We start from the raw sequence: 11,089 nt of genomic DNA on the forward strand, positions 1-11,089 counted from the left end.
CTTAACTCACTGAACCGTGCCCCCCTCCCCCACTCTCCCCTCCCCTCCCCCCCCCCCCCAACCTTTCCCCCTCCACTTTTTTGTGTTTTGGACCACTGAGAGATACTCCTGTACCACCTATTAGTAAATGTTTAGCAAACATTCAAACAGAAACCAGAAACTATGCTGAGCCACACGAATGAGCACTGGTTACAGATGACAGAGCTCTGTTCAACAAGTAAACAAGGAAAATTTGATGGTTTTCTACATTATTCATTATTTAAGTTATGAATAATAAATAACAAATAATTATTTTTGTTCAGAGAGGAATAATCTCTTTAAAATTTTTTGAATTATGTATTTATTTGAATAATTATGTAGGTAGAAATTTATTCGAATAATGCCCATCTCGGTTCAGCTGGTATCCCCAGCAGAGAAAATACAGTAGACAGTTCTCAACGTTTTTTCATAGCTGTACGAAGCAGGGGAATAACATTGTGTTCTGCTGGGTACTAGAACAACAAGCAAGTTGACACTTTAGTCAAGAAAGCTTGTCAGTGACACACTGTACACAACTGTGCTGTCCACAAGAAAGATGTTGCAGCGTGATGGGAAGATGAGTATTTTAGCTGTGGTTGCATAAACCAACTGTCCAGTCATGGCTTTTACCCTTCCAGACTCCGAGACCGGTACTGAAATGCAGTGGCATCCCAGTGACTATTTTAATTATGAATTATACAACTGTCAAGTCCTGCAAGATAGCCATAGTAATAATTTAAGGATCAGTTCCTGTGATTACTACTCTATAACAAGAGTGTGCAATGTTGGGTATCAATATTAAGTTTAGTGGTTGCACACTGAATTGTCCAATTCAGCATAGCAGTCTCTCCCCTCTCCTCCTGTGAACCATGACATAAGAAACAGTTGCCAAATAGATGGTGTCCTTATTACATGTGTTATGATTGATGCAAGGATGCCACTTCATATCTGCACAACAGGGTCTGACACAGAGAAATGGCCTTTTTCCAAAATAATAGACCAGTGCACTCAGTTCGTTTCTTGGGCATTGAAACCAGACAGTATTTATGGACTGTAAAAATGTTTCTTGGGCAACATGCCAGATCTCATTGTGAATTTCTCACAGTATTTCATGGGTGCAACTGACCAACATCTTCAGGTACAGCGAACACAGTGCTGAGTTGTGACCAAGCCTCCTATTCATGCCAGTCTAAGAAGAAAACACTCTGGTGTGAAGTATGCGAAATTTTGAGACTAATAGCAAAGATTTCCTGATCAGCAGTGGTGAAGGCAGCTATGCCACCAGTCAAATGATGAACTAAGAGCTTTGATGTTGTCGTTACTTTTCACCATATATATAAGTGACCTAGTGGATGACGTTTTGTTCCTCAAGGCGTTTCACAAGTGATGATATTATATACAGAGATGACACAATGCTAGAAAATTGTAGCAAAATACAAGAACACCTGCAGACAATCAAAACATGGTGCAGGTCTTGGTAATAGATCCTCATCATAAACAACTGTGGGATATTGTGCGTAAATGGCAGAAAGACCCATTATTGTGTGATTACACAATTGCAGAAAATTCTCTGGAAGCAGTCACATCCATAAAATAAGTAGGAGTAAGCATATGGAGTGATTTAAAGTGGAATGACCACATAAAACTAATTGCAAGTAAGGCAGATGCCAGACTGAGATTCATTGGAAGAATCTTCAAGAAGTATAGTCCACCCACAGAGGAAGTACCTCTTTCAAGCAGCACCTGAATATTGCTCTTCTATATGGTATCTGTACCAGGTAGGATTGATAGTGGAAATGGAGACGATCCAAAGAAGAATGATTTGTTTCACTACAGTTTCATTTAGTAAGTTTGAAAGCATCACGGGGCCACTCAGTCAACTCCAGTGGCAGATGTTGCAAGAGAGCTGTTCTACATCACATTGTGGTGTACTGTAGAAGTTCCGAGTGCCTATCTTCCTAAAAGAATCATCCTATATATTGCCCCATCCTGTGTATACAATTATTCTTTCCACAAATCATTCATGACAGTGGTGCACAAAGTACCCTCCACCACATACTGTAAGGTTACTTGTGGAGTATAGATGTAGATGTAGAAAATGCTGCTGTCCACAGATGGCATCAGCCTTGCTAATCTTGTAGCGTGTTGTGGAGTAATGACAGTTTTTTACCTTGCAGAATACTGCTTAGGGGTTGGTTTTCCTGTGTATGTTTATGATAGGGAATTCTTGCTGTGTTGTGCAAAACAAGTTCACATATTCTTCACATGTTTGTATGGTCTTTTGATATTGCAGCACTGAAGTTAGCAGATACTATAACAAAATATATGATCATTTTAAAGCAGTTGTAAAGCACTGTGTCATTGCTTAACTATAAGTGTCTGTTATCTACTGTTAACTACGTCTTATGACTGACATAGGCTTAAAATCTAGGAATAGCATTGGTTGCCTTACTAATACCAGAATCTGGAGTAAAGCCAGATCAGTGTAGAAAGTTCATAATAGTGATATTGTGGTTGTTGACTTACATGAAATCACAGCTGTAGCAGTTTTTATTCAATTTTGTTTTGTTTTTATAATTCCATATGACTTTACTGCTGCTAGAGAAAAATCATCTTGGACCTCGACTTTGATGGCTTTTCACATGTTGTCTCCTCCTGTATGATGATTTTGCCAGGCTAAAAAAATTCATAAACAAAAATATTGAAAATTTAGGATGGTTAAGGAGACATACTGATCAGCCAGAACATTATGACCTCCTACCAATAGCTGGTATGTCCACCTTTGTCATGAATGACAGCAGTGACGTGTCATGGCATGGAAGCACCGAGGCCTTGGTAGGTTGCTGGAGAGAGTTGGCACCACATCTGCAAACACAAGTTGCCTAATTCCCGTAAATTCCGGGGAGGAGGCAATGAGCTCTGATGCCTTGTTCAGTCGCATCCCAGATGGGTTCAGATCTGGTGAGTTGGGAGGTCAGCACATCAGTTGGAACTCACCGCTGTGTTCCTCGAACCACTCCATCATACTCCTGGCCTTGTGACATGGCACATTATCTTGTTGAAAAATGCCATTGCATTCAGGAAACATGGTTGTCATGGAGGAGTGTAGGTGGTCTCCAACCAGTGTATGGTACTCATTGGTCATCACGGTGTCTTGCACAAGCTCCACAGGACCCACGGGTGCTCACATGAATGTTCGTCAGAGCATAATGGAGCCACTGCCAACTTGTCTCCTTCCCACATCATAGGTTTCAAGGAGCTGTTCGCCTGGAAGATGGCGGATTCATGCCCTGCCATTGGCATGATGATGTAGGAATCAGGACTCATCAGACAAATCACTTATTCAAATTGAAGCAAGGCCACATGTTGGCATGATGATATAGGAATCAGGAGTCATCAGACCATGTTACACTCTGCCACTGCCCCAACATCCAGTGCCAATGGTCATGTGTCCATTTCAGTTGTAGCTGTTGATGTCATAGTGATAACATTGGTACATGCATGGGTCATTGGCTGCGGTGGCCCATCATTAGGAGTGTTCAGTGCACTGTGTGTTCAGTCAGATTTGTATTGTGCTCAGCATTAAAGTCTGATGTAGTTCCACCAGAGTTTGCTGCCTGTCCTGTTTCACCAGCCTGGTCAGCCTACAATGTTCGACACCCATAATTAGGGGTGGCCACCCAAGCCCACGACACCTGGACGTGGTTTCACCTTGATTCCGCCACGTGTTGAAGACATTAACCACAGCATTCCTTGAACACCTGATAAGTCATGCAGTTTCTGAAATGCTCATGCCGAGTCTATTGGCCATCACAATTTGCCCTCAGTCAAACTCAGAGAGATCACACACCTTCCCCGTTCTACACACAGACAGCCCATTCACAGATACTACATGCATTGTGCATTTATCTGACTAGCAGTCATTCCTCGCCAGATGATGCAGCTATCACCTGGATGAGTTTATATCAGTAGTAGGTCACTGGTAATATTGTTCTGGCTGATCAGTGTGTATCTGGTGCACAAATTTCGCAGTATATGTAAAATTATCTTGGCTTGGTGGCTGAGTGATAAAGTGCCCGATTATGGATCTGAAGATCTCAGGATTTATTTCCATTCAGTCCCAGCATTTTGTGTGTCACTTGTTGTTTATTTCACTTCTGGCAATGTCCGTAGCTGTGAAAAATGCCAATGTGCACCCTGGTTTAGATACCAGATTAAACTGTAGGTCCTTCTATAAATTTCTGAGTAAATCAATGTGAATGTCGGCGGAAGGCAGTTGTGCCAAGAGAACCACTGTAGTGTTCAAACCAGCCTTTAGGTTGATGGCAGCTTTACCTTTTTCATGTGAAATTATGTTAGCTTCACTTTACATCTCTTAGCATTAAAGCCGTATACAAGTTATTTATACTTACAATTACAGGAAAAGAAAGTTACCAGTATGAAAGAAAGAAATAATTCACCTACAGAACCTAAATTCAATAAACCCAAGAAAGAAGTGCAAACACAGCATAGTTTAAATATAAAAACTTCATCTTCTGCTCTGTCTTTAAAGTATAATTAGATCAATTTTTAGATGCTCCTCTTACTTCTTGTGATTCTGTTTTATTAAATACAAATTTATAGCCAAAAGTGTTTACAACACTGATTGAAATAGTGTTCTTAAATTCTTTGACTTGAACCGTTACAACAGACCTAGTGCTTTAACGATTCCTGAAAGCAAATTATGCTTCACCAAAAGGGTTTTATTTATGTATGTATTTAATTTGTCTTTCATAAGTGTTTTTAATCCGCTTCAATACCTTGGAAAGGTAACAGTTCATACTTTTATTTTTATTAAGTAACGCGAGTAGTGTTCATTGATAAAAGATTTAAATATTATTTTAAACCAGCCTTTTGTTTTTAAAAATAATTTGAATGACCAAAATTTTTGAATATTTTTGTATTAAATGGGCAAATTACTTTGAAATATTAACATGGCTATTTCTTTTTGTTTCAAAGATTCAGAAGAAGATGACCACCTAGTGGCATGTTTGCTGATGGTTTTTGTGGCTGTGTCAATCCCAAAATTAGCTCGCAATGAAAATTCATTTTATCGAGCATCACTGGAAGGACATGCCAATAATATACATTGTATGGCAGCTGCTGTAAACAACATTTTTGGTGCACTTTTCACAATATGTGGACAGGGAGATATGGAAGACCGAATGAAAGAATTCCTCGCTGTAAGACCAGATGCATTATTTATTTATATTAGAAATTTTCACCATTTTAATAAGTTAGTTTTGAAAATTAAGTAAAATACTTTACTTATTTTGGGACATTTATTGCTTTGACAAAACAATTTAGAAAAATGTGTTCTCGATGTTACTGAAATGATGTCATCCCAAAAACATGTTGCATCCTCAGTTGGAAACATGAATTAGATTACAGTAGTTAAGAAAGCTCTATTAAAGAATGGACTGTGAGTTTCAGTTTTCACTCATAAAGCAAGGAATACCAACTAACTTGATGTAGCTCTCACAGTCTGTGAGTGCACAGAAAGAAATTTATTTTTAATTTGAGCATGAAAATAATGACAGATTACCACTCACCAAAAAGAAGAGGCATTTAAGGCATGGAACCTGGAGGGGGATGAATAGGAGGGGAGTATGCTCAGAAAGATCATATTGGTGCAGAAATGTATGTGTGTACAGGGGTAAAGCCTGCACCTATATGAGGACACAATGTACATGGTAAAGAGCTGCTAGGAAAGACTCTTAAGAAAATATTGCATGTATAAGGTGGAGATTCCAGAGTAACAGAAAGAGATAAGGAAAGGGAGTTAAGGGTGAATTCTTCACAGCTCATGTCTACCCTTCCCATCTTCTCAAGAAACAGAGGACCTGTGCCACATACAACCAGCACTTCTCGTATATCTACGAAGCTAAGTAGCACTGTGGTTAAAACACCAGACTCTCACTCAGGAAGGCTGAAGTCCAATTCCTTCTTCAGTCATCTAGATTTAGGTTTCCTGTGATTTCTCTAAATAGCTTAAGGCAAATACTGGCATGGTTTCTTGGAAATAGACATGGCTGATTTCCTTCCTCAATCTAAGCTTGTACTCCATTTCTTGTGACCCCATCATTGACAAAACACTGAACTCGAATTTTCATTCCTCACACACCTGCTGATCTGCCAGAAAAGAACACCCTTTCTTTGCACAATACTGTGCAGGGTAGGAACAATGAATCATAATCTCCACAAATTCTTAAATTACCACTCATGAGTTCTTGAAATGAAGTGTATCCTTGCTTCCCATGCAGCCTACACAGTATCCTTGTTTATCCCTATCTCACTCTTCCTCTTATGGGTTGTATCCTTGCAGAAGATCTGGTTGTAAGAGCTGTCTTATACATGTTCCCTGCCACCTCCTCTGGCAGCACTAACATGCACAGTTCCTGTCGTGTCATTGGCACATCACTTGTGCAAGTAACATCATCACTGCAACTATTTCACAGCTTTCTCTGTAAGTATAACTATGAAACATACTTCTAACTGTGGACAAATAACAAATTCTTTTACACCATTCATCAGCAGCCAACCCCCCCCCCCCCCCCCCCCACCCATGTCAGCAAAGATTTTCTAAATTCTGAAAGTCCGTGGTTTCAATGCCCTCTGCCTGCCCCTGCTTACCCTTGCCACCTCTCATACCTAATCCCATTTCATTTCACTGTCCTCATGCTAGCCTCACACTACTACTACTACTACTACTACTACTACTACTATGCTTCACACTATCCATCCACGTCTTCCTTCCTATGCCACTCTATTACTCTGGATCTTCTTGCTTTCTCAACATAGACACACAAACACGTAGCAGTCCCTTTCCCTTTCCCTTTCCCTTTCCCTTTCCCTTTCCCTTTCCCTGACCATGGCCTCCCTTAGTAAACAGCACCATGCTCAACACCATTGCAATCTTTCCTAATCCTCCATCTTGCTATTCTCTTCCTCCCCACCCCATATCTCTACCACTCAAGATGATAATGTTTCATGATTTACAATTTTCATTAATGTTTTACTTTTTTTATGCTAAAAGGAATTTATATTTCAGCTTGCTTCTTCAAGCTTGTTACGCCTTGGACAAGAAGCAGATAAGGAGGCCATTCGAAACAGGGAGTCAGTATACCTACTTCTTGACCAGGTAGGTAACTTGCACAGCTGTGTTAATGAACAACATGAATCAGAAATAAATGGCACAGCACACAAAAACAAGCTTGAAAATGGTAACCATTACCCAAAATGTGTCATGCAAAATGCAGATAAAAAGATAATCATGACTGGTAACAGAGAAAGATATTTTATAGCCAACCCCACTGTTTTTAAAGTCACAAGCTTTCACCAACTATTTCTAATGGATAAAATCAGAGAAAATATGGGTTTATGTAATATTGCTTCAACTATAAACATGACTGTATAATGCAATAATAATAAGAATAAGGAAAGAACTCTTGGGGAGAATGTGTTAAAAAATACTTTCATCTTGCAACCATAATAATTAGGGTTGTAATTTTTTGTTTAATGAAAAATGGAAAGTGCTCTGAAAGCACTAGTATTAGTATTTCAAAAAATAATACAGAACGTCTCAGACTGAACAGAAACTTTAGAAATGGAAACAATTTTCCGCACTGAAGACTAAATTATTAACGGCACTCAAAGGCAGAAACGTGGCAATTAAAGCTAAATCTTGTCAGAGGGAGAAAGCATAGTGGTAATAGAAAACTTAGTTTACGGAACATAATGAGTTGAAATAGTTGAAAACAATTCAATTGAAAATGTTAGCAGAAAACACAGTATAGGCAGAAGATGCTTAAAAAATAAATATTGAAGTCTGATTGTTTCCTACTACTTCAAAACACCATTATTTAGATATAGGTTAAAACCAATGTAGTTTATCATGATGGGGATCACCTAACTGTTGTTTCTAGTCATACACAGCTACAAGCTGTCCCCTTAATTATCATTCAGATTCCCAAATTTTACTATTCATGTCTTCTTACCATCATGTCCATATGTAAAAACTGCTGTCACATGTTGCCCAATGGGGATTAATGGTTCATCTAATTCTACCTTCAAGCATGTGCCAGGGGAACACTTTCATCTAGAAAAGACCTGCAAACTCCTGATTCATTAAAGCATCTCACTGTCATGTATAAAACAGCTTCAAATGTCTGCTTACTTTACAAATGAGTTAATGTGTTAAGTATTTGACGTTACGCGTGTAAGTAAGAAAATGTTTGGGGCAGGTTTGAGATTCTGCTTATAGTATGTTGGAAGTCCCTAAGTGTTCTCATCATGAATCACTGGATGAATATTGTGTGAGTATTTTGCACTTCAGTTTAAGGAAAAGCTAGTTTTTCATGCATGTCACTGTTTATGACATCATATCTCCTGAACTGTGTGTTGTGCAGTGTGGTGTGTATGGATACGGACTTCAAATTGTGTTGCAAAAAGTTGATAGTAAATAAGTAATAAATTAAAACATTGTATCTGATGCAGGAGTTTTACTGCATGAACAGAGAAAAGGTACTAAGAAATAAACTTCTTTTTCCATTCATCATTTTGTGGCAGGTGTCAGTGAGCAAAAGTTTTGTAAAGATTTGAAATTAAGGTTAAAGTTTGTGGGAAGAGTTAAGTGTTCTCGTTCTTAAATATTGGATGAGTAAAGTCCGAGTGTTTGTGTGCCATCTGTTACATTGCCTCAAGACAAATACACAGTTTGTAAGTGTAATAGTTATCTTAGTGTGATAAGCTTTTAACATATGAGTATACCTCTTAATGAGTAGATTATGATAGTAAGTTAATTTTTTAAATTCAGTCAATAATTATGCAAAATATTAAAAATCACATTTTGGATGCCTCTGGAAGCCATTAGATAGGCAGCCTGCAACTGATTCTGGGGTAGTCATTTAGTGACATAGATACATGGTGTCCTTTCAATGGTCAGAAGGAACTGGCTATTCTGGTTAGCCATGACGAAACTGGCAGTTTATCATGAAGCGACTCACCATTATGCAATACCATAATGTGAAGCAGCAATCACTGTGTGTAGAGAAATTTGCATATTGGAATTAAAATGAACTGTACAAAATAATGTCACATGTAACTCACTTTATTTTTTTTTAGCATTCACGTGTTTATTCTTTGTCAGCGTGTCATTCTTCCAAATCCAGTTTTCTGTGCTCCCTTGATGCTTTTCCTTTGCAATTTTCAAAATGTTGCCGACTGCAAGTGTTTTAAGCATGTATGTTCTTTGAAAGGAAGTATCTATTCTATTGCACTGTAATATTCTCTGCTTTAGTACATAACCATGCACTAGTTCAGTAGCTATTTCTTCATTACTAAGTAAGAACTTTGTGTATACAGATGAAAGCTATACGTAGCACCAAAAGATATATTTGGAAAATCCAATTTGTCATTATTTTAATACTGTTGCAGATAGTGCAAGAGTCACCTTTTCTTACGATGGATCTGTTGGAGTCGTGTTTTCCTTATGCTCTCATCAGGAATGCTTACCATGCTGTTTACAAACAGGAGCACATGCAAGTGTAAAGCACAATGGACATCATTTTTTTAAATAACGAGTGATATGCTAAATGCCAAACTATTCTGCTGTTCATCAGATATGTGTAGATTTTGTATGCAACAACACTGCCTTTAACCAAAATAAAATGTAAATTTTGTGTAGCTGGGTCTCTTATTTAATTTCCTCTGTTACTGTTGAATTATTTTTTTATCTCAACAATGTTCAGGTGTCCCATATTTATGGTGTATCTTGCTTATTTTTAACTGCTACCACATGCAGAAGTATATTTTAGATGTGTGTTGATAATTAAGGTAGTCACAAACGAATAATTTCTGCCATTGATATTGAGAAATTTGGCTGTTTGTTTTAAAAGATGCTTTTTAGAAACTTTCTGACAACCAGTATTAAAGAACATAAGTAGAGGGAAGATATTTACTGTTTTGTTATAGACACATATACACAGTTTTCACCCTATGTTACACTGAAATATTCTATAATGTAATCACACATCTCAAGAACAAGCAAAATAAAATTTTTAAATTTATATTGGGTAGTGAGAGGAAGTCTATATCATTATGGTGACAGCTGTTTTTGTTTATAAATAAGTAAGGGATGTGACTATCAAATTAAGGGATGCTCTAGAAGTGAGAAGAAATTCAATCTAGTCATCAGCGCAAATGCCACAATTGAGATGAATCCAGATGAAGTTGAGGAATGTAATTCACAGTCCAGATGGTTGATAATGTTGTGAAATTTTTAATGGGTGATTTTAAAGTTCATATGGGAAAGCAAATGAAAGATGTAAATAAGGTTGGGAGGTACTTGGTACACAAAATATTGTAACCCTGTAATTACAAAGTTTTCAAAATGAGCTACAATTTATTTCAGTTTCCACCAGAAATTCAAAGCAAACTAGCTGTCGCCATTTATTACAAGTTGAATGAAGATTATGACAGAGATAGCATCTAAAACAGGTTTGATTTTAAAAGTAGGATAAAATTGACAGTGTTGAAAGAGGATTGGTGATGGGCTTAGTGTAACTAAAATATGAGTCATAATAATGTAAAACGGTTACTGTGGTCAAGTCTCAAGATGGCCATTGGCAATTGAGTACCACTTCATGTTAGCATTCAAGAGGAAGTAGATGCTGGAAATTTGGAGCATGTGACATTATGTCATTGATAGAAATGCTTGGAACAGATGTAGCACTGTTGAGATTGCCTGGGATTTGCTGCTGATGCCTGATATCATGACTAGGGACTGGCAAATATAACACCTATTTTTGGCAAAATTTGCATCTATTTTTGGAGAAATTCACATCCACTTTTGGCAAAATTTGCATTTTTTGTTTGTTTGTAAATAGTTAGACACACAAATATAAAAGGTTGTCACACTACATGATTGAAGACAAGGCCATAGTGCTTTCAAATTGACTATTAAAATAAAGCACAGGTTTCTGAAATTTTTGTTTGGAATGTTTGCTTTTGCTAAAACTTCAACGGTTTCTAC

The 11,089-nt window shown here is 37.7% G+C and overlaps 1 protein-coding gene across 4 annotated transcripts in view; it reads left to right on the plus strand.

Annotated features, from left to right (window-relative positions):
• Positions 1 to 9,741, plus strand: part of LOC126470063 (membrane-associated protein Hem) — a 183,178-nt gene extending 173,437 nt beyond the window's left edge. For all 4 annotated transcript variants that reach the window (XM_050097565.1, XM_050097567.1, XM_050097566.1 and 1 more), the window contains exons 21-23: positions 5,017 to 5,240; positions 7,109 to 7,198; positions 9,493 to 9,741. In XM_050097565.1, coding sequence (XP_049953522.1) covers positions 5,017 to 5,240; positions 7,109 to 7,198; positions 9,493 to 9,606 — 428 coding nt within the window. In that variant the 3' untranslated portion in view covers positions 9,607 to 9,741. The remainder of the gene's footprint in view (positions 1 to 5,016; positions 5,241 to 7,108; positions 7,199 to 9,492) is intronic.
• Positions 9,742 to 11,089: the final 1,348 nt, after the last annotated feature.

The sequence above is a fragment of the Schistocerca serialis genome, chromosome 3, assembly GCF_023864345.2.
Source record: "Schistocerca serialis cubense isolate TAMUIC-IGC-003099 chromosome 3, iqSchSeri2.2, whole genome shotgun sequence".
NCBI lineage: Eukaryota > Metazoa > Arthropoda > Insecta > Orthoptera > Acrididae > Schistocerca > Schistocerca serialis.